The 23,765-nt window shown below is 49.0% G+C and overlaps 1 protein-coding gene across 4 annotated transcripts in view; it reads right to left on the minus strand.

Annotated features, from left to right (window-relative positions):
* The window catches only part of LOC146180432 (receptor-type tyrosine-protein phosphatase T-like), a 680,195-nt gene that overhangs the window by 512,997 nt on the left and 143,433 nt on the right, over window positions 1-23,765 (minus strand). For 3 of the 4 annotated variants that reach the window (XM_084576027.1, XM_084576026.1, XM_084576025.1), the window contains exon 5: window positions 21,984-22,033. The exons of the other annotated variant lie outside the window; for it this stretch is intronic. In XM_084576027.1, coding sequence (XP_084432153.1) covers window positions 21,984-22,033 — 50 coding nt within the window. The remainder of the gene's footprint in view (window positions 1-21,983; window positions 22,034-23,765) is intronic. 4 annotated transcript variants of the gene reach the window in all.

Raw genomic sequence — 23,765 nt, forward strand, 5'->3', positions numbered from 1 at the left:
TGGGGCCCCAAAAGATAGAAAAGGGAGGCAGCTGGGCCGAATCGGTGGGACCTGTACAACCAGCAGGATGGTAGTACTCAATAGGAACCCTGGAAGCGTAACCGTCGGGAGCAAGAGAGTCCAACACAAGGCCATCGGGCACTGGAGAGTCGGACAGGAATAGGAAACGCGGTGTTTGCTGGCAGCTTCGTTATTCCCCCTGACTGTTCCGAAGACCTCATCTTGGACATCGCCCGCCGGGGTGGCACAGTGGTTACGGCGCTCGACTACTGTTCCCAAGGACGCGGGATCGAATCCCGGCCTCGGCGGCAGCTTTTCGATGGAGGCGAAAAGCAAGGCGCCCGTGTGCTGTGCGATGTCAGTGCACGTTAAAGAACCCCAGGTGGTCGAAATTTCCGGAGTCCTCCACTACGGCGTCTCTCATAGCCTGAGTCGCTTTGGGACGTTAAACCCCACAAACCAACCAACCAACCAACCATCATCTTGGACATCGACTTTCTGCGCCTTCATGGGACTGCAATCAACATTCGCGACAGCGCCGCTGTCTTCACCAGAAATAATGAAGACCTTGGTTATGCAGAAGTACCACTGATGCCCTTATGCATCACCAATGAGACGGTGACATTACCTCCGTGATCATGCTCTCTTGTTTAAGTGAAGAGTGACGGCATTCATACCGGCGATGGCGTCGCCGAATGGGCACTATCCCAGGTACTCAGTCGAGGTGTTTCTATAGCTCGAGGGCTAGTCAATTTGACCAATGGGTACACCGAAGTGCTGGTGACAAAACTTCAACGACGAGCGTCAGCAAATTCCGAAAGGTACAACTGTGGACTTTTTCGTCTCAAATGCGCAGGACTGCTTATTACTGCAACAGGAAGGATCAGTATGCAAGACGCCAGCAACCACCATGTATGTGAGACCGAGTTTTTCGTCTTCAGAACGGGACCGCCTTTTTGATCTCAGATCGATTTCGAGACTGTTTTGCTTCACAATCGCGGATCGGCCAAACGCCTTTGACAAAACATCGAATTAACACGCATATCGATATTCGCCCGATTCGACAAAATCGTAGTGTGGCTCCGGAAGAACGTGAAGCCACTCAGCGCCAGGTGTCCGAAATGCTTAGAAACGACGTTATCCAGCCGTCGCAGAGTCCCTAGGCTTCCCCCGTGGTACTTGTTAAAAGAAAGGACGAAAGCTTGTGATTTTGCATAGATTACCTCAATCTCAACCAGGTGACCAAAAAAGACGTGTACCCTCTTCCTCGCATCGATGATTCCCTTCAGCGCCTACGAAATGCACGTTACTTCTCATCAGTGGACTTGAAAAGTGGATATAGGCAAATCGAAGTAGATCAGAAGGATTGAGAGAAGACAACATTCGTAACTTCCTACCGATTATATCAGATTAAGGTGCTTCCATTCGGTTTATGCTCGGCACAGCAACATTTCAGAGGCTGGTGGACACTGTGCTCTCCGGACGTAAGTGGCAAGCATGCTTGGTGTATCTTGACGATATGATAGTGTTTTCGGCCACATTCCAAGAGCATCTACGCCGTTTGCTAGCTGTGTTTCAGGCCATACAATCTGCGGGCCTCACACTATAACCCGAGAAATGCCACTTCGGTTACGAGGAGCTGCAGTTCTTAAGTCATGTCGTTAGCCTAGACGGTGTCCGGCCAGATCCTGAAAACCTCTCCATAGTCGCCAAGTTCCCAACACCTACCGACAAAAAGACTGCGACGTTTCCTAGGTCCTTACGCATATTACCGCCGATTTATTGCTGGTTCACGAATTACCTGGCCATTAACTTCACTGACACTCGACGACGCTGTCTTTCGCTGAAGTGGTCGAAGAACAGCACCAAGCTTTTATTGAGCTCCGGGGGCGTCTACAGACATCACCTGTCCTATATATTGCCGCAATATTATCTCACTGGCGCCGCCATGTGGCAAGCGCGGGAGACTGACACGCGCTCATCTTCTTCACTCTCGGTGCTCGCCCGCTAGTTGGTTCCGCGCCTTCTTTTGCCGGTGCCTTTGCGTAGGTGAAAGTAAATCAGCCTACTCAGTTTTACTGGCTTCTGTGGCATTTTTGGGGGAGGTTCCGGGTACTTCCCATGTACAAAGATCCGTTGGGTGCCCCCTACGCCCATCTGCACGCCGTGGACACGACACCTGTGCAGAAGGCGAGCCGCCACTTAAGAGGCTTAGCTCCCGAGTATGTCCCCTTGTTTCCCCAACGCGAACCATGTAGACTACAGCGGCAAGCCAGACCATTCATCTTCCCGTGAGTGCCTAGCCGCTGATCTGCAATACTCCGCGTACGCCCACGCCGTTCCATGGCGACAAGTTTGAAGACGTTGAGGACTGGTTGACCAGCTACGACCGGGTCGCCGTGTTTAATGCGTGGGACGAGGAGCGCCATGTTTAATTCGCACTAGAGGATGCCGCCAAGATGTGGTTCGAAAACCATGAGGCTACCATTACCACCTGGTAGGATTTCCGGCGGCAGCTGCTCGGAACATTTGGCAACGATGCAAGAAAAGAGATGGCTAAACTCGCTCTACAGTCCCGATCACAACGGCCTAATGAGAGCGTCGCCACTTTTGTCGAAGAAATGACTCGGCTTTCCAACCGGGCAGATCCGACTATGTCGGAGGCAAAGAAAGTGCGCCACCTTATGCGAGGTGTCAAGGAACAGCTGTTTGCTGCCCTCCATGTACTGTGGCTAATTTCACGAAGGAAGCGGCAAGCATCGAGCGTGCCCTGAATCAGCGATTTGTGCATACGTTTCGATCGCTCTGTGAACATCGCTGCTGTGGGCTTCCGCAGCCGATGGCCGGAAACGATAGTGAAGCCCTTTGTGAACTCATCCGAAGCATTGTACGTGAATAGCTGCAAAAGCTGCCCTCTCTCTCGAGCAACACCCGCGTGTTGGGGACATCTCGGATGTTGTGCGCGAAGAGCTCCGCCAAGCAGTGCCATCAGTACCATCACCCCAGCCGCCTGCGCCGTACATCATGACGTACAGTGACGTCTTGCGTACCCCTGCGCCAGAACAATCGGCACCCTGCAACCCTGCTCCTCCCGCTCGTCCTGCGCCCCGATATCCTGTTTCGACTGGTGTGCCTGACGCTCGACCACCCGATCGCGAAGCACACGCGTGGCGCACGCCAGGACAATCAACCTTTGTTCTTTCACTGCGGCGAAGCCGGTCACGTACTGCGTCACTGCCTGTACCGTCGGATGGGCTTGCGCGGATTTTCACCGGATGCTCCTCCGCTGCGCTATGGCGAACGACCTCGGGACATCGACCAATACCTCAGCCATAACGTCCCACCTGCGTCCCTCCAGCGATGCCAGTCTAGGTCACCATCGCCGCGACAGTTTTCCTCCAGCCGCCATTCTTCCTTCAGGCAGTCTGTAAGTCCGAGCCGGGAAAACTGAAGACGGCGCCCCTCGGGGGTAGGGCCACAGTCAATGAACACTACGACCAACATCCTCCGTTCACCGATTCGATCACACAGACCGACCTTCGACTATTCGCTCCGACCAACAGTCCGACCACTTTTCGATGATCGCCGAAGCTTTCTTCCGACGCCCCCAATCGACGCACCGCACGACCAACGAGTCCGACGACCTCCCGCTGATCACAAAAGCTTACCTTCGACCCCGCAATTCGACGCAACGAACGAGCCTTCGGCCCGACAATCCTTGACACGCCGCACATTGTCGACGTTGAGCTACCTTCCGCCGAGATACTGATCGTCGTTGATAACCACCACACGACTGCCCTTGTAGATACCGGGGCTGATTATTGCGTTATGAGCCATGGCCTTGCTACCATCCTGCGAAAAGTCCCGACTCCTTGGCACGGAGCCCCGATAAGGACAGCCGGAGGGCATGTGGTAACGCAGATTGGAGTGTGCACCACTCGCGTTGAGATTCGCCACGTAACTTTCTCGTGATGCTTCGTTGTGCTAGCAGAGTGCTCCAAGGACCTGATTCTAGGCCTTGATGTATTTAGAGAAAACGACGCAATCATCGACCTCCGTGACTTCACGGTGTCTTTTTCCACTCACCGCTCAATTTCCGACTAGTACGCACAGCAGAGCGACGACTATGCAGGGAGGCCAGTTTTTCGAATCTGCGATGACCATGTCACTCTACCTCCACGCACCAGCTTGTTTGTTACAGTGCAGTGCGACAACCCTCCCGCCCTTCAAGGCCTCGCGGAAGCGAACGTGAATTTATTGTGGAGCCTACAAGTCTGTGTCGCTCGGGGGGTCTTTGCCTTGAGTAATAAATGAACTGACCTGCTTTTAAGAAACTTTAATGCCGAATACCGCCATTTACCGCAAGGTACAGCTATCGCTTATTTTGACGAAGTCATTGCGCCCTCCGCCCACTGCGCCCTTTCACTGGCCAACGAGAACCCTCCCGAGAGCATTGCACATACTGCTAGAACAGACGTGAATCCTGCTTTGTCTTTTACCCAGAAACGCCGCCTTCAAGCAATTCTAGACGCTTACCGTGACTGCTTTGCTTTCACTTCCAAAGTGAAACAGACGTCAGTAGCCAAACATCGAATTATAGTTGATCCCACCGAGCGCCCTATACGCCAACACCCGTACCGAGTATCGGCGAAAGAGCGAGAGGCTATTCGGGCGCAGGTTGATGAAATTCTCCGCGATGATGTGATCCAGCCGTCCACAAGCCCATGGGCCCCACCAGTTGTGCTGGTCGCTAAAAAGGACGACTATAGGAGGCTATAGGAGGCTCAACAAAATTACGAAAAAGGACGTCTACCCATTGCCTCGAATCGACGACTCGTTCGACTGACGCCCGATACTTTTCATCGCTCGATCTACGCAGTGGGTACTGGCAGACTGAAGTCGATGAACGTGATTGAGAGAAGGCCACGTTCATTACTCCTGACGAACTGTACGAATTTAAGGTGCTTCCCTTCGGTTAGTGTTCCGCTCCAGCAACCTTCAAAGAATGATGGACACTGCCCTAGCCGGCCTGAAATGGCAGACGTGCCTCGTCTACCTTGACGACGTTGTCATTTTCTGTGCGACCTACGAGGAGCACCTCAAACGATTGTCGGCCGTGCTAAATGCCATCCGCGTGGCCGGGCTCTCACTAAAACCAGAAAAATGCCACTTTGCATTCCAACAGCTCAAGTTTCTGGGTCACGCCGTGAGCGCTGAGGGAATTAGCCCTGATCCATAGAAGACGAGTCGCCATTTTTTATTTTTTTTCTGTCCTTAGCGAGCCGGCTCCCGGTCTTAAGCCTCGCGGATTTTAGCGCTCGAGGCTGCCGTAGCTGCTTTCCCGACACCAACTTATAAATGTTCCGTGCGTCAGTTTTTGGGCCTGCGTGCATGTTACAGGAGATGTGTGTACGACTTCTCTCGGATAGCGGAACCATTGACTCGTCTAACAAAGGACGACCAGCTTTTCATCTGGGCCGACGAGCAGAAAAGGGCCTTCGAGGAGCTACGCAAGCGCCTCCAAACAACGCCCGTACTAGGCCACTTCGACGAGGAGGTCGACCCAGAATTACATACCGATGCCAGTAACGTTGGCCTCGGTGCAGGTCTCGTTCAGTGGCAAGATGGAGTTGAGCGGGTGATTGCTTACGCCAGCCGCACCCTGTCTCGATCCGAAGTGAATTATTCTAGTACCGAAAAGGTGTGCCTTGCAGTTGTGTGGGCGGTAACAAAATTTCGGCCGTATTTGTACGGTCGGCCGTTTAGAGTAGTCAGCGACCACAACTCACTCTGTTGGTTAGCGAACCTTAAAGATCCTTCAGATTGGTTAGCCCGCTGGAGCCTTCGCTTACAGGAGTTCGACGTCACTATTGTGTACACGTCCGGCAAGAAACACACTGACAATGACTATCTATCCCGAGACCCTATCCCATGTTCTTCAGTTGAAACAGATGACTACGTTTTTCTCGGCGCTCTCACGACGCCAGATCTCGCTCAACAACAGCGAGACGACACCGAACTCCCACCCCCTCATCGATTACCTCGAGGGAACCGCCTCATCACCGCCTGGCCTTTTCACGCGTGGCCTGTCGTCGTTCTGCTTGTGTGACGGCGTCCTCTACAAGAAAAACTACGCTTCCATAGACATTCAGTATCTGCTGGTGGTCCCAACGCCGCTCCGTACCGACGTTTTGCAGGCATGCCACGACGAGCTTTCTGCCGGACATCTCGGTTTTTCTCGCACCTTGGCACGAGTACGACAAACGTACTACTGGCCCAAGCTTGCCGCTATTGTTCAGCGCTATGTAAGGACGTGCCGTGATTGCCAACGTCGGAAGATACCACCTGTCAAGCCGGCCGGCCTGCTGCAGCCTATTGCTCCTCCGCGAGTACCTTTTCACCAAGTCGGTATGGACTTGCTCGGGCCAATTTCTACGTCATCATTGGGCAACAGGTACAATATAGTCGCCACAGATTATCTAACCTTTTTTTTATGAGACGAAAGCTCTTCCCAGCGGCACGTCTATTGATATTGCGACCTTTTTCATCTTTAATCTGGTCCTTTGTCACGGTGCCCCTGCGATCGTTTTAACTGACAGAGGCACGGCATTTACTTCAGCTCTAACCCAGGAAGTGATGCGGCTCAGTGGCACTTGTCATCGCAGAACAACAGCTTACCACCCTCAGACGAATGGACTTACTGAGCGACTCAATAAGACCATCGCCGATATGCTTTCTATGTACGTCGACGAAGACCATAAAAACTGGGACCAGTTACTATCTTATGCAACATTCGCGTATAACACCGCAGCCCAGGAAACGACCCGCTTTACACCGTTTCGTTTGGTGTACGTTTGCGCAGCTGTCACCATGCTGGATGCAATGCTACTGCCAAATGTTGCCCACCAATCGATTTCCGGTGCTGACCAATTCGTGCAGCATGCCGAGGCCGCTCGCCAGCTGGCTATATTGAGAGTCCGGACACAGCAAGTTAAAGATGCTCGACGTTATAACCTTCGTCACAAGCAGGTAATTTACAACCCTGGCAATCAGGTTTGGGTGTGGACACCTGTTCGCCAGCGGGGACACTCCGAGAAGCTTCTGCGCCGCCACTTCGGCCCGTACGAAGTACAACGCAAAGTTAGCGACGTCACCTACGAGGTGATCCCGCAAGGAACCGTTCGCTCATCCCGACGGTAAGCACAATCAGACGTCGTACATGTCAAAGGATGAAGCCCTTCTACTCCCGTTACGTCAAGCTACACGTGTCTTTTTTTTTTTCTTCCTTTAACTGCTTTATGTGAATGCGGCAACCTCGCTGACTACGGTTATCCTCGACCTCGCCACTCGGCATTGGGGCGATGCCTTTTCCACCGAGAGGGGCAATGCCGCCATGTGGCGAGCTCGGGAGACTGGCTCGTGCTCGTCTTGTTCGCTGTCGGTGCTCGCCCGCTTGTTGGTTTCGTGCCTTCTTTTGCCGCTGCCTTTGCGTAGGTGAGAGTAAATCAGCCTACTCAGTTTTACTGGCTTCTGTGACAATATATAGCGCACTTTGATGACGCCCCTACACTGCTTCATACGGATGCCAGCAACGTGGGTTTAGGTGCTGTATTGGTGCAGCGCCAGGACGGTGCGGAATAAGTAATTGCTTACGCCAGCAGGACCCTATCTAAAACAGAAGCGAGCTTCTCGACAACTGAAAAATAAAGGTTTTCCAGTGGTTTAAGAGGTTATTAAGTTCCGCCATTACTTGTACTCTCGCCCTTTTAAAGTACTTATCGACCATCAATCTCTCTGGTGGCTGACGAACTTCAACGACTCTTCAGGAACACTCGCGCGTTGGACCCTTCGATTACAAGAGTTCGACATGACAGTTATTTACAAATCTAGAATGAAACACGCGAATGCTGATTGCCTTTCGCGAGCACCGGTCGAATCGTCCACCGTGACCGATGAACACCTTGTGTTTTTAGGAGTCATAGATGAGGCAATACTTTCACGACAGCAGCGAGAGGACCAGGAATTGCTCCCTCTTATTTATTTCTCTAAGAAGCGAACTACAGTTACGCCTAAGATTTTCCCACGAGCACTCTCATCATTCTTTATTCGTAACGACGTACTTTACAAGAACAATTCCCATCCTGGGGGAACCAGTCATCCACTGGTCGTCCCATCGGCTCTCCGCAGTGAAGTTTTGCAAGCGTGCCACGACGAGCCGACAGCTGGTCACCGAGGCTGCACCCTCACATTGGCACAGCACGGATATTACTGTCCGAAACTGCCGGCAATAGTGAAGCACTATATACGTATGTACGTGCATAGACTGTCAGTATCGTAAATCACCCCCTGTAAAATAAGCCAGCCTACTCCACCATCTTCAAGTGCCAACTACACCTTTAAAGAAAATTGGCATGGACCTCCGGTGATCAATCATTTCCGACGTCTACAGCCGAGAATAAATGAATAATTGTCGTCACCGATTATCTAACCCGCTGCACGGAGACCAAGGCTCTGCCCAGGGTACCGTCGCTGAAGCAGCTCGGTTTTTCGTTGAGAACATTATCCTGGGGCATGGTGCTCCGGCACTCATTATAACTGACCGAGGAACTGCATTTACGGGCGAACTTTAGGAGACCGTTCTCCGCCTCAGTGGTTCCAGTCACTGTAAAACGACAGCCTATCATCCTCAAGCCAATAGATTGATATAACGCCCACAAGAATTGGGAATAAATTCTTCCCTACATCACGCTCGCCTACAATACGGCATGCCAAGGCACCAGTCGCATCACACCATTCAGCCTCCTTCATGGTCGACCAGTGACAACAACGCTGGATGCAATGTTGCTCTCGAATGCCGACGCCGATGACGTCGATCCGGACGCCAAGGAATTCACTCAGCGTGCAGAGGAAGCTCGACAAGTAGTGCGTGTGCGGATAAAAAATGAGCAGTAGAGTGATGCTACAAACATGCCACAAATTGTGGGTCTGGACGCCTATTCGCAGCCACGGACTCTCCTAAAAACTATTGCTTCGGGCCCTATGTCGCTCTGTGACGTTTAACCGACGACCCTTATGAGGCGGTGCCAGACATTAAAGCGATGCCAGCAACAAGCCAACGTCGTCCATGTTGTACGCATGAAGCCGTACCACTGGGACTGATCTTGATCTCCTACTTCTTTTGTTCTCATCGGTACAATGCTTCCTGAGGAGGGGGCAAATGCTGCATAGAAGACGACGCCAAAGATGACGACTGGGACCATGAGCGCGAGTCTGGAAGAGAGGAAACTTCAACGCAAGACTCGTTCCGGTCGACCATTCAAATAGTCTTATCTTTGGCCCTCTTTAGCGTTCTATCGAGACGTGATAATATTGTTACGTCAATTACGCTGCACCGCGCGGTGTTGCGCATGTCAAAGAGAAGGACGAAGTAGCTATCATGCGCGGCGCAGACTGCGGCGCCCTCTGGCGGAGCTCGGCTAAGCGGTTGCTAGGCGCGCGGCTGTTCAAGGTCATTCGTGACCGCGGGCATGGCATACGCGACGAGTTGAAACCTGGCATACCGTTGTTTTCGCAACAACACAGAGAGAAAGAGGTGCGGTAGTGGAGGGCTACGGACAACCACGCGACAGAGGTTTTCGCCTCATCGCAGTTTAGTGATATAAAGTGTCCCCTAGGTTTTTTCTGTCTTATGCTGCAGCACTTTTGCTACCGGCAGCCGTTGCCTGTGTACAGCGTCACTGCGACGGCTGCCCTATAAGATAGGCCTGATACCGGTGCGTCCTCTTCTTGCTCACTTTCTCGATTTCGATGCAGCCCACCGCGAGGATTTTGCAGTGAAAGTTCACTGCTTGGAGGAAGGCAAGCAGGCGCGTATTTCATGTCATTCACAGCTGCTCGGACCACGACCTCCATGCAGCGGTGAGGAAGCGAGGATGAGCTGGTCGTGGCAGGGAGCAGAAGCGGAAAGAAGGGAAGAGGTTAGGGGCTTCCGGCCAAATTCCCAAATTTCTAGGAAGCAAATATCGCCGCTAAAAGGAGCGATCTGGGATTCACAGCTGATAGTAATCTGCCATTGGAATACAGCTTCCCCAAACGGAGAAGGAAACTTTCATCCGGATCTGCCATTGGAATTCAACAGTAAAGGTTTAATGGCGCGGCGTTCGATGAAGTGCCAATCGAAAGGCGCAGCACGAATGCCTAGATCGGACACCCTGCGGGGTCATTGTGTAGTGCTAGGGACTGAAGATAAAACATGAATCCAAAAGGCGGCATCACTTAAAAAAAGCACTCTAATTTAACACTGAAAAACCAACAACGCGTGCAAGCTAGAAAAGGAAAACACGCGCAAAGGAAAGGAAGATAGTCTAGAATTAAAAAGGAAAGTTTCAGTCATGTTCGTGTCATTCGGGGTTTTCGTGCGGCCGGCGGAGTGGTGTGGCTGGGCGTCAGCGGAATCGGTGGTTCTGGATGTTTTAAATTTTGAGGCGGTTTTGGCGCCTCAAAATTTAAAATAATGAGCTGCCAACTAGCCCAACAAGAAGTTCTCGTAACTTATATAGGTGGTTCTGGGTGCGTCCTGAATCGAAGTGTCGGGTAAACGGTCGCGTACTTCAGATGGCCGAAGGAGCGTCTGGTGGAGACGCGGGCAGCTTGGGTTCGGTGACCCGGGTCACGTCATCACAGCTGCGATCCACCGAAGTTTAGAGAAATGCTGCGCCTGAGTCTGAGGCCGATGCGTCTGGAGACTTAGGATGTAGGTCGACCCGAGTCTGGAGGCCAAGACATCTGAGGCCCAAGCCTCGTCACACAACCGAATCTTCTGTCCCCGACTACTCCCTTCCGGTTCTCCTTCTACCACGCTCTGCATGTGCTCCCTTCTCCCTTCTCCATGTGGCGTGTTCTCCATATGCCACGCGTTCGTCTTTCCTCTTCGTCGTCTTGCAGCGTCCTTCCTGCGTGGCGCTGGCTTCTTACAGTCAGCTTCGTATATGTGCCAATCGCCTCGTGATGCCATCGGTCATGACCGGATGTGACGACACGATGGCACCAAATCATATCATGACGTCGCGCACGGTCAGGTCCCATGGTATCATCAAGTGATGACGTCACAAAATCGCTTTATCCCGCGGATACTTATGAGCAAACTGCGCTTGGTTGTGTTCCCCCAACCTAATAGGCAATAGGTTATGTGTGAATAGAACGGAACATTGTACAATAAATGTTTAAGCATTGGATGTATACTAATCTATTTGAGCGCGTTAATCCAATGGTCTGTTCATAATCACTCCGCAAAATGTATTTGTTCCGACCATATCGCACCAGCGCCTCCGCACTTAAATCTCAGCTCAATCATCGTACATCGGCCTGTCTCCTCAAGATCGCTAGTATTTATATCATAAATTTAATCATACCTTTTATCCGGAAGCTTCTTTTACCACACGCGCTCAGCATTTTTCGTAACTGTCACCCTAACGCCACCTTTCCAGTGAAATCCCGAAAACATATTATCTTTTTTTTTTCTTGAAAACAGCCCGAGACTGGAATGGCCTTCCATCGGAAGTGGGAACTATCATCAACTTTAACAACTACAAAACAGACTTCGAAGATCATCTGCATTACAGTTAATTGCATTTTGCTGCCCACACCTTCTTAATGTCCCCGGACATTTGAGGAATAAAGAAATATGCTGCCGCCGCGCAAAACTGCTTTAGAATTGTTACGCACTCAGCAACGTCTAAAATGACCGTCCTTAAAAAAGATAGATGGCAAATGTTTCTAAATTCGGCAGCACTTGACCTAGTGGGTATTTCTACATGTCGACAGCAAAATCCTAACGAAATAAAAAAAACCGCCTTGGTGCCTCTAGCATACATCAATATAGCAATATAGTGGGCCAGCAATATTGCACGAATACGATAAGAAAAACAGTGCAGAGATGAGAAATGTAAAATGTAAAAGAATACCATACCATAAATGAACCGCTACCGCCACCCTCCGCCAAAATTGTCCATCTATCAAGCGCTAGCCTCCCTAGCGCCGAAATGAATCTTTTGTCGCATGGGATTAACTTTTGCCTTCATGATAGATAAGAGGGCGCAGACGGAAAGAATAAAACAAGACAAGCGCCGTTTTCACAACTGGTTTATTGGGAAAAATTACGAATTCTAAAATATGAGCAAGATATAGTCAGTTAACAAATCCAAGAGAAGAAGAAAACAATTTCAAAATCTTCGCAGATATCCTATTTCTCTCTTAGATAGTGAAACCGAAGGCTTGCTTACGCAGTTACCATACGAAGTAATAACGCTTCCATCACCTCTGTGGTTCTTTGATAATGATGACAAAATATGACCTGTGTATCTTCACAGATAGGGCTGCAATTATTACAATCTCGCAGGTGTTCACTCACCCCAGAAGAGCTAACAATTTTGTGTTCACGAAGTCGAATATTTAAACATCGCCCGGTTCTTCCTATGTAAGCCAAGCCGCAGAGAAAAGGAATTTCGTACACCAGACCAGATTCACCACGCACAAACCTTGCTCTATGCTTTACTTTGAAAGTGCCGGAATCATTGGCTACATTTTCTGCCTTTCTTTGCACAAGATGACAGAATTTTCCTAATTTCAAAGGGGCGGATAGGGCTATTTTTACATCATATCTTTTTGCGGCGTGTTTTAACCCATGTGACAGGCGATCATGAGCAGCTTTCAACTAGCCCAACTTTCCATTCTCCTGAACTTTTGCCCTGCATCCGGTACATGGATATAACGAATTTACTCTTGTTATATACCTAGAAAAGTTTGCACTCAGCCTGAGACTTCGAGATATGCTTTAGTAAAATGAGCTTTTGGGCAAGTAAATTACTTTGCTTCCACGTAACTTCAGCGCGTAAAAAATAGCAGCACTTCGTCGAAGCACAGGACCTCTCCAGTGCAATGTGATAAATATCTTAGACATGTATATAAAGGCGAGGAGCAATATATAATAATAATAATCTCTTTATTTCTATCAATGATAGAGGGGACAGCGGGTAAACGTCGCTTTAGAAGCTAGCGACTTGACAGAGCCCGCAGCCTCCTTTACAAGGCAAGCAACGAAAGAAAAGAAAGCAGACATACATAGCACCTGACTTCATGCGAAAATATGTGGAAAAAAAAAATAAAATCATAAAGAGAGACAAATCATCTGAAAATTGCTGCTTAGCTATTTTAGAAAGCATAGTTAATAAAAAGTTCACATGACATGTATGAAAATCCAGACCAAATTTTTGAAAAGAATTTAGAAGTGTTGGCAAGAATAATCAGCTCGTGGAGTAACCACCTTCCACTGTTCTGTGCATCTTGTGACATAAGAATGTGTGTTCCTGGTAAGATTAGATAATTCATGAAGAAACTTTATATTTTCTTTTGCCTCCTGTTTAAACGATTGACTTAACTTGTAGTTATAAAGGTTAAACACGGGTATTATATGTGCTTTCGGAAATAAGTCTAATGTGTGGGCATTGTAAGGTGAGTTAAATAGGGCTCGGACAAATTTTGTCTGCTATACATGTATCTTCTCTAAATTCGTACGTAATGCGGAACCACGTACCAAAAAAGAGGGTTTTATAAACAAGAACTGTAGAGAATATATAAAGAAAAAGAACCGACCATCCCGTAGCTCGACTTCAGAAACGAAAATGGGCCATAAATCTGAGCACAAAGTAGAGAAGAAATGCCGAGCTCTTGCCCCCGAAAGAACAGCCAGCAAATGTCAGCGCGTTTCTAGGTCTCAAGTTACAAACCGAAGACGGCATGGTCCACTTTCCCGGAACGACCGGGGAACGCGCGATTGAAAACAAGGGTCGGCGTGGCACCCCGCTGAGGAGAAGGAGGAGCCTGGGCCGGCGACGAGGAGGCTGTGCGCACGTGCGGGGTGCGAGTCCTGCTCTGAACGACTGGCCGAGAGAGAGAGAGTGAGAGAAGAGCGGACGGGACAGTGCGGAACGCACCCTTCGTCGGAGAAAGACGCGTGTAAACTTTGCTGAATTTATCCAGTGTTTTTGTTACCGTTAAACCCTTTTTGTCCGCGTGTGATTTCTTCACTTTTATTCGAATCCCCTTAAGTTCAAAGTTGTAGCAACAAAGTTCAATATAATATCAAATCAACAACTACTACATGGTGCCGAAACCCGGGATGAGAAGATAGTGGCGAAATCCGAAAAGACCACGACGGACCCAAAATGGAAAAGCTCGAGGCGAAGTCGACGAGGGCAGAACACGATTATCATCAACGAGGCCACAACAGCACTGCCGTCAGCCAATGTCCAACAGTTGACAGCTCTGCTTCACAGACTGGAAGTCAGCAATGATGAGCTGCGGAAGATCAACGACGAGTTGGAGAACTATCTACCGGAGGAAGCGTTCGAGACCGAGTTTACAGAAAGCGTCGAATACGACGACCGGGCCATAAACCTCATCGGCCAACTGAGGGCTCGAATCGCAGCTTCACAACAGACTGCGTCTGAACACAACGCCGAATCGCCGCAAACGTCCGTGTCGACGCCCAGACTCACTGCAATTAGGCTTTCGAAGCTGCAGCTCCTGTCTTTCAATGGTGAGCTTGCCAACTGGCAATAGTTTTGGGAATGTTTCCGCGAAGCGCTGCATGATAATCAGGCCCAGCGGAGAAATTTCATTACTTAAAGAGCCTCCGCACCGCGCCTGCCGCATCGGCAGTAAAAGGATTGCAGGCAACTGAGGCCTGCTATGACGACGCGGTACAGATACTGCAGCGCCGTTTCGGCGACGATGGGCTAATCGAACAAGAACACCTGGCCAAATTAAGGACGCTACCGCCAGTGTCGTCATCAGGAGATGGACTTCACCGACTCTACGATCTTGTTCAAGCCCACATTTGCGGGTTAACGGCTCTTGGAGTGACCATAACACATGCGGAAGAAGTTGCCATCGCTTTAGCCGCCGCAGACAAGGACTCACGAGTCATCATCACCGACTCGAGAGGGCCCTGCAGAAATATTAAACATTCCCCTCTTTGCGCACCGCATCCTTCAAAACAGTGACTACCTCGCAGCCCCCGCGTCTCTAACGATTGTATGGGCTCCAGTTCACATGGGCCTCGAAGGCAATGAAACGGCCGACGCCGCCGCCCGCGCGCTCACTCTCCGGGCAACGCCTTCAGACCCTTATGATACGGATCTCGAACACAATCCGGCTCTCACTTTCAGAGAAATTACTGAATTATTTTAATTCGGCCATGCAATTTATCCTAAGCCTTGTAAGGGCCTTACAAAGGTGGAGGAACGCACACTCCTCTGCCTTTACACCAAAACGCTGCTGTGCCCGGCAGTTTTAAAACACTTTGATCCGGCCTCTACAGGAAAGTGCCTGCACTGTGCGGAGAAGTCTTCGGACATCTTCCACATGGTGTGGGCATGTCAGTCAACCCCGAACCTCACCCCCAAACCCAACCCCACCCGGGAGGACTTGGAGGCAGCCCTGCTCGGCTGCTCCGATCTGGCAAGCCAGAAGGCCCTGGTCCACCGAGCCCGAGCCGCAGCGGTCGCCAATGGGCTTCTGTAATGAGGAGCCCACCTAGTGTTTGCGTGAGGTTGCTCCGGCTACCTCAAGCTTCCTCCGAATAAAGTCCACACACACACACACACACACACACACACACACACACACACACACACACACACACACACACACACACACACACACACACACACACACACACACACACACACACACACACACACACACACACACACACACACACACACACACACACACACACACACACACACACACACACACACACACACACACACACACACACACACACACACACACACACACACACACACGCACACACGCACACACGCACGCACGCACGCACGCACGCACACACACACACACACACACACACACACACACACACACACACACACACACACACACACACACACACACACACACACACACACACACACACACACACCAAGCATGCTTACTGCGCAATGCTTTGCAATATTATCCAGACGGCGCTGCCGCGTGACATGGTGGTGGAGTTTCACCGCCTGGCCAGCCGAGCGACCAAGACAGATGTATTGTCGCCGCCCGATAGTAGTCCCGCGTCACCAGCGCAGCAGTCCTCCGCCTCGACGCAGGCAGCAGACAGATCAGAGAGAAGGCTAGAGGAGGTACTACATTTTCTGCTGGTAGAAACAGAGTGTCGAGAGCGATGTAGGCAAGGTCCCGCCTTTTGAGAAGCCGTCTTACAAGGAAAACCTCGGCAAACGCGCCAGGCAGCCGACTCCGAGTGCCGCTGTTCTTTATGCGCAAACAGGCAAAACAGAGAAATGCGCATTTTGCGATTCGAACAGGCACGATACAGAGATCTGCAAGGCTGCACTGACGAACGAAGAAAAAACAGAAAAAGTTGCAGGGCGAAAAGGTGCTTTCGATGCACAAGGTGGGGACACCGAGCAAAAGACTGCAGGCGAAAGATAAAATGCAGGAATTGCGAGAAAAGACTCGCTACCTCAATGTGCAACCCCAAGTGGGCAGTAAGCAAAACTGACGTACCAACAGAGATCACCGCCACTAATGTGCATGCAGAAGCCAAAACAGAAGAAACGCAAGAGACGGCACTGCAGACTTTCCGTGCCTTTGCTTTGGATAGCACCAAATACGGCTACATCCGGGGCGTATTGGACGGTGGAAGTCAAAAAACATTCATTCGAGCAGATGTATAAAAAACACTTGATTTGAAGGTTTTAGGAAAGGCCGACTTCCACCTAAACACCTTTGGTGCTGCGGCCGCGCAAGTCCAAAGCTGCCGGCTGGTAGAAGCTTGCCTTCGGAGCCAATACGGAGATCACGATATAGCAATAGAGGCTATTGAGGTGCCCTTCATAGGCAGGGACGTCAGGAAGGTACCCTCAGATCACAGTTTTGTGCAAAAGATGGAAGTTCGAGGAGCACTGCTCGCAGACAGACTGATCCATCCGGGCATGTCTTCAGTGCCAGGTATTGGATTACTAATTGGAGCCGACCACCTTTGGAAATTTCAAACGGGAGAGGTGCAAAGATGCAACGAAAATGAAGGATTAGCAGCGGGGAATACAAAGTTTGGTTGGACGATTCAGGGACCGTTCAGTGTGACTTCAAGCCTCGCAATCGCAAACAATGTTTCCACACTAAGACTAGGCTTGGAAACTGCAGACCAGGCCCACACTACGCTGCAGAATTTCTGGGAACTAGACGCCATCGGCATAAAAGATTCCCCAGAGACACACGACGAAAGAGCACTGAGCAAGGTAAAGTTGGAAAAGAAAAGTCAGCGCTATGAAGTTGCCTTGCCATGGAAAGACGCATCCAAAGAACTCAACGACAACAAAAATATGGCAATTCGGCGACTCGACAACCTGACAAAGCGACTATGCCGCAATCCAGAACTCGCTGAGCAATACGACGACGCCATCAGGAGTTATTTCGAGGCAGGGCATGCGGAGCGGGTGACTGGGAAAGTTTATTACATGCGACATCAGCCAGTCGTACGTAGTGAGGCAACTACGACGAAGCTAGCTGCGTGTCGTGTTCGACGCATCATCACACGCTCCGGGGAAACGGTCACTCAACGACCACTTGGAAAAAGGGCCTAACTTCGTCAGTGATTTGGTGCAGATTCTCTTGCGGTTCCGCCTACACAAGGTCGCTCTCGTAGCAGACATCGAGGAAGCATTTCTGCAGATAAGCGTGCGGCCTGAGGATAGAGATGCCCTGCCGTTCTTCTGGTTAGGCCCGCCGCTTGACCCGTCAGCATTGCCGGATATCGAAGAATGGAGAATGACTCGGGTACCGTTCGGTACGACAGCCAGCCCGTATTTGCTGACCGCTACCATCCTCCACCACCTTCAATGCACGACAAAGGAAGTTTCGAAAACGGCGAGCCTCATGAAGGACTCCTTTTACGTGGACGATCTGGTGACGGGGGCGGCTACAGTAAACGAGGCGTTGAGAATAGCCGCTGAAGCCACCGACATAATGAGCGACGCTGGCATGTGCTTAAGGAAATGGTCCTCGAATTCCGATGCAGTCCGCGCGGAGCTTGGAGACGACGAAACTACACCTTCGAACGGTGAACAGAAGATCCTGGGAATGAAATGGAACGCAGCTGACGACAAGATGGCAATATCCCTGGCCAGTGTGACCAGCTCATTAACTAGCGGAGCTGCGTCGAAGCGCGCGGTGCTGCAGGCGTCGGCAAGAATATTCGACCCCTTGGGCCTCGTCACACCGTTCGTCGTGCGGGCAAAGATACTTTTCCAAAGGCTACGGGAGAGAGGTATCGAATTACCGAGCGACTTGGAAGCGGAATGGAGAAGTTGGTGTTTAGACCTCGCCAACCTGAGACAAATTTCCTTCCCACGTTGCATCGTACAGGACGACCAAGTTTCCTGGCAGCTCCACATTTTTTGCGACGCAAGTCCGACGGCCTACGGGTGCTGTGCCTACCTCGGAGAAGACAACGAAACGGTGAGCGTCAACCTCATCCTTGCCAAGTCACGCGTGGCGCCTCTGAAGGCCTTGTCGCTGCCTCGGTTGGAGCTGATGGCGGCTGTAATTGGATCACGCATGGTCACCTACTTTCAAGGCGAAATTGATCCTCAAATGAATGTATTCTTTTGGACTGATTCGATGATTACGCTTCACTGGATTAGAAAGCGAAAAACTGGAAACCATTCGTGCAAAACAGAGTGACAGAGATACAAAGTGCCACCAACCCGGAGAGATGGCGGCATTGCGCGTGAAACAGTAATCCAGCGGACTGCCTCACGAGAGGCATGAAAGCAGAGAAAGATGCCACCCGGGGCCATCATAAGGCGACCGGTGCAGCTCCTCTATCCGTTGGAAACAGGCATAAAATGAGTTGCACTCATTTGGAGGGGGGGGGGGGAGTGTGCGGAGAATGTAGAGAACATATAAAGAAAAAGAACCGACAATCCCGTAGCTCCAGACGACATCCTTAGCGCAAAAAAACACACGCACACGAGAGAAAAGGCGGGACAAGGGACAAGCGCTTGTCCCTTGTCCCGCCTTTTCTCTCGTGTGCGTGTGTTTTTTTGCGCTAAGGATGTCGTCTGAAGCTGAAAACCATCTAGCCCGTCTAAAAGTTCTTTTATCCCGTAGCTCGACTTCAGAAATGAAAAAGGGCCGTAAATCTGAGCACAAAGCAGAGAAGAAATGCCGAGCTCTTGCTCCCGAAAGAACAGCCAGCAAATGTAAGCGCGTTCCTAGCTGAAGGCTGCAGGAGTCAGGTGATGAAAAAAATATACTGGCATCATCTGCCTACATTGCGTATTTCGCATCTCTATAGATATTTATTACATCATTTACATACACAATAAACAAGAACGGGCATAAAATACTGCCTTGAGGAATGCCTCTGGTGATATGTTTCAAATCTGAGCGGCTATTGTCTATTTCAACCTACTGATAGCGATTATCAAGGTAAGATTTTATAAGTTTTAAACAGTGCCCTCGAATTTCATGTTTCAAGCTTATCAAGTAGAACAGAATCTAGGATGCAATCAAATGCTTTAGTAAAATCAATATATATATCGAGAAGAATGATCCTAACCTCAAATTGCGATAAAGTAAATTCCTTTTATGGAGTAGAGCTAATTCCGTAGAACGTCGTTTCCTAAATACAAACTGGGCGGGAGAAATTAGGCTCCGCCTGTCAAAAAAACTTTGAAACCTGCATCAGTATTAGCTTTTCTAACCCTTTCTAAAAAATGCGTTCGAAAAATCTTAGAAGCCTAAACATTTAAAATACCTTTCAGGCCCAATTTATCATCTCATGAACAGGCAGCAGTGAACAAATTAGAGATATCTTCCGAAATTATTATAAAGCCGACAGTCAAAGGTGGTGGCACAGTTATTACGAATACGTCAGAATAGTTTGTGAGTAAAGTAGAGTTTTGTGTGAGTCGGTGCGACATGATTTACAGGTAGTCTTAGAGCGAGGCAGCCGAGGACAAGAAAGGCACTCAGGACGAGCGCTAACTTAAAACTGAAATTGGAAGCGAAAGAAAGCTCGACGAAGTACGCATGCTGAGCTATGCACTGAATTTGGATGAAAACCTCTAGGGATAAGTTGACTCCTTTATTAACAATGTTTCTACCAAGTTCCCATCTTTCAGCAAGATACATTATAGAGCGACTTAGTTCCTGACAACGGGAAGGTATGTGCCCAAAAAGGACTATCACGAGAACTATGTAACGTAAGACTAGGTAAGCCTGCCACCCTTTCGAATAAACAACAGCTGAAGTGTGCGGTCGTACCGTCCTGTCTACTCGTTTTCCGTGATCGTATTTTTGTGCATCATCATCATCATCACCATCAGCCTGATTATACCCACTGCAGGGCGAAGGCCTCTCCCATATTTCTCCACTTAACCCGGTTCTGTGCTAGCTGCATCCACTTGACCCCTGCGAACTTCTTAATCTCATCCGCCCACCTAACTTTCTGCCGCCCCCTGCTACGCTTTCCTTCCCTTGGAATCCAGTTTGTTACCCTCAGCGACCATCGGTTATCCCCTTTTCGCACTACATGTCCTGCCCATGTCCATTTCTTCTTCTTAATTTCCACTAGAATGTCGGTAACTTGAGTTATTTCTCTGACCCACTCTGCACGCTTTCTATCTCTTAATGTTACCCCTACCATTTTTCGTTCCATAGCCCTCTGGGTTGTCATCAACTTAAGTAGAACTCTCTTGGTTAGCCTCCACGTTTCAGCCCCATAGGTGAGTACTGGCAAGATGCAACTGTTGTATACTTTCCTCTTGAGCGATACCGGTAAGCTGCTAGTCATAATCTGCGAGTGCTTGCCAAATGCGCTCCATCCCAATCTTATTCTTCTTGTTATTTCCTTTTCACGGTCCGGATCTGCGGTCACTACCTGTCCTAAGTAGACATATTCGCCTAGCACTTCCAGTATTTCGCTACCCAATGTAAGCTGCTGTTCCTTCCCGAGGCTGTTGAACATTACCTTAGTCTTCTGCATATTGATTTTTAAGCCTACCTCATATACCTTTCCATCTCATCTCTCATACAGAATACCACTCATGTCTTAGCTGCTATCCATGAGCTTAACATCCCACCTGGCTGGCTTCAGGTTGCCCGTCGTATCACTTCACTGTATACAAATATAGCAATATGCTTATGTAGTTCAGTACAGTGCATGGTTGTCATAACTGACGCGAAAGCAATGGTGGTGTATTGGTACAAGGTATGTGAAAAAAAAGAGCGAAGCACAAGCTTTTTCACCAAGGAAAAAGAGACAGACCGATAGCTGTGATGATGACATTCTACGCTTACCATCTTTATCTCTAACGCCCTGCAATGATGATAAAATGGTTAAGGTGCGCATTTCTACTACAAATCAAACCGAACCTTCTCTCTAACAAGTGCAGGCGCCAAATTCTGCTGAGCTCCTAATCCGTGGTTTACAATTTAGTTCACTGAGCTTACAAACACAATAAGCTCCTGGAAAGAAATTAAGCGCGGGAAAGCAGCATTAATGCAGAAAAGGTACCTCATACGGTCATAACTACCATTAAACTGGATAACTTCTCATCTGCTCGACAGGGGACAGCGACACCCTTCTTGTGACGGTTTTGTGGGCGGATGCAGTATTCGTACTGTCAGCAGAACTTATAAATAACAAACTCTGGATATTACCTGCGCCCTATTGTAGCGTTTTTAATAACACTTTCGTAAGCAATAAGATGGCGGCTGATATTTGCACATATCGGAAACTGCAGCGTAAAAATATAGGAACCAGCAGAGCGCTACTTTATGAACAATATTTTTACATCGTCATCCACACGCTGCGCCGTTAATACGATTACTAACTATTCGCTCAGACATGCATGAATTAAAAATGAGAAAAATGAAATATAACAACGTACCTGTAATGTGCGCAGATTGAAACCGAAAATACCAGGAGGGGAAAAACCAACTGGAAAAGACGGAAACTACGTTATTGACACTGAACAAGTTCTGGATTAAGAGTTTTTAGCAAGTTTGTCATAACGTCATTATTCAGTGAGGCACAGAAAAAAACGTATAGGTTTATCTATATATGAACCATGTGAAGAGCGAAGCCATTGGTCTGCGCCGTAGCCGCTGCTGCAACTTGGATCTTGGCTGGTTTTCGCGCCTCGTAAGCTTCTCGGCAATTCAAGACAATAGAAAGAGTGCACAACAATGAATATCGTTAAGTTAACAATTAACATGACAACCAGGTTGATAAGACCAATATCCAACATAAGAGGGGACGAGTGGTAAAGGAGAAAAATTTGTGCCGAATTGTCCAGGCTATTGTGATAAGCCCAATAGTGTGTATCAGCCCCCCCCCCCCCCCCCCTCCCTCAAGCTAGAGCTGTCGAAAAAGAAAATAGCGGGGATCATAAGGCATGCATATAAAGCAGGACAGAGGCTATCCCACTGCACCCCTACGGAAATACTTCCTAAACTGAGGTGCCTACAAAAACACCACGGAACTGTGCGAGGCAGATATAATCATACAGTTAAGGACGCTTGCCACAACATCAATGGGAGGAAGGCTCCTGGGTAGCCTAGGACTACGGCATAGTTGCGGAAAGAAATGCACAACACTGCTGACCGAAGTGACGAACAAACTCACAAAAAAAAATTTCCGGTGATTACATTACTTCCTAAAATTTCAGCGCAGCTCATCAGCTGTTTCACCTTTTCGATAGATTGAAGCAAAGATTTCGAGCAAGACACGTATATACAATTACAGACAACTTTTCTAATTTCTCACACGTATTGCTTCAAGAAACACTCCACTGACCGTTCTTGGCAGTCATGAAAGAAGATCTGTGGCCGAAGAAATAAAGAGAGCAATTAAGTTATCGGGAGGCTGCCCATAGGAACGTTGCGCGAGGAACAGATAGCAGCGATTGACTGATGCCACTGACGCCGCTAGTGACTGAAGTGAACGTGACTCTGCGTTTCGGCTTGGGATGCATATGAACGTAAATCAATGGCTGCTTAACAAAGTATAGAAAGATCTTGCAAAGTTTTAAGGTATAATATTGTTTAAATGAGATGAAATTGATATTGATGTTGATATTGAGATGAAAGTAAATTTTGCCGGAAGTCATCTGTCATCGGGATTCACACTTTTCAGTACAGCAAAGCACATTGCATATTTTCCGTTAAGTAGAACAGCGCGTCTGCCCCGGCCGTGCAAGTGTATTTTCAGTTCATTAAACTTGATATGCACTCTTGTATTACTTCGCTTTAGAATAATAGTCCTTTTTCACGGAGGGTTTAGCCTACTCTTGCGATAAATAGTGCTTTACCGTATTTGTACAACACATTTGCAACTGCAGCAACCTTCCACAATTGTATATCCGCTTAGCTATTTCATTATGCATTTTTCTATATTACAAATAAAAAAATTAAAGCAGATTCTGTTTCAGCTAACTGAAATACCGTTAGCTGAAATAACGCAAGCTTATACCAACACGGTAAAAAATAAGGAAAGAGTCAAGGAGAGCCTAGTGTTGCCTTTGTAATGTATTTGTGTTGTTCCTTACAATGTCCCTCCTAAAACCACCATGTCTTGAATAATACACTGTCGTATGCCCCAGTTGCTCAATGGCGCAGGCTTTCAGGAGCTGCGCACACTATTTCAGGAGTGAACGTGGGCAGGCGCCTCC

The sequence above is a fragment of the Amblyomma maculatum genome, chromosome 8 (assembly GCF_055883805.1).
Source record: "Amblyomma maculatum isolate TAMU_Amacu chromosome 8, ASM5588380v1, whole genome shotgun sequence".
Taxonomy (NCBI): domain Eukaryota; kingdom Metazoa; phylum Arthropoda; class Arachnida; order Ixodida; family Ixodidae; genus Amblyomma; species Amblyomma maculatum.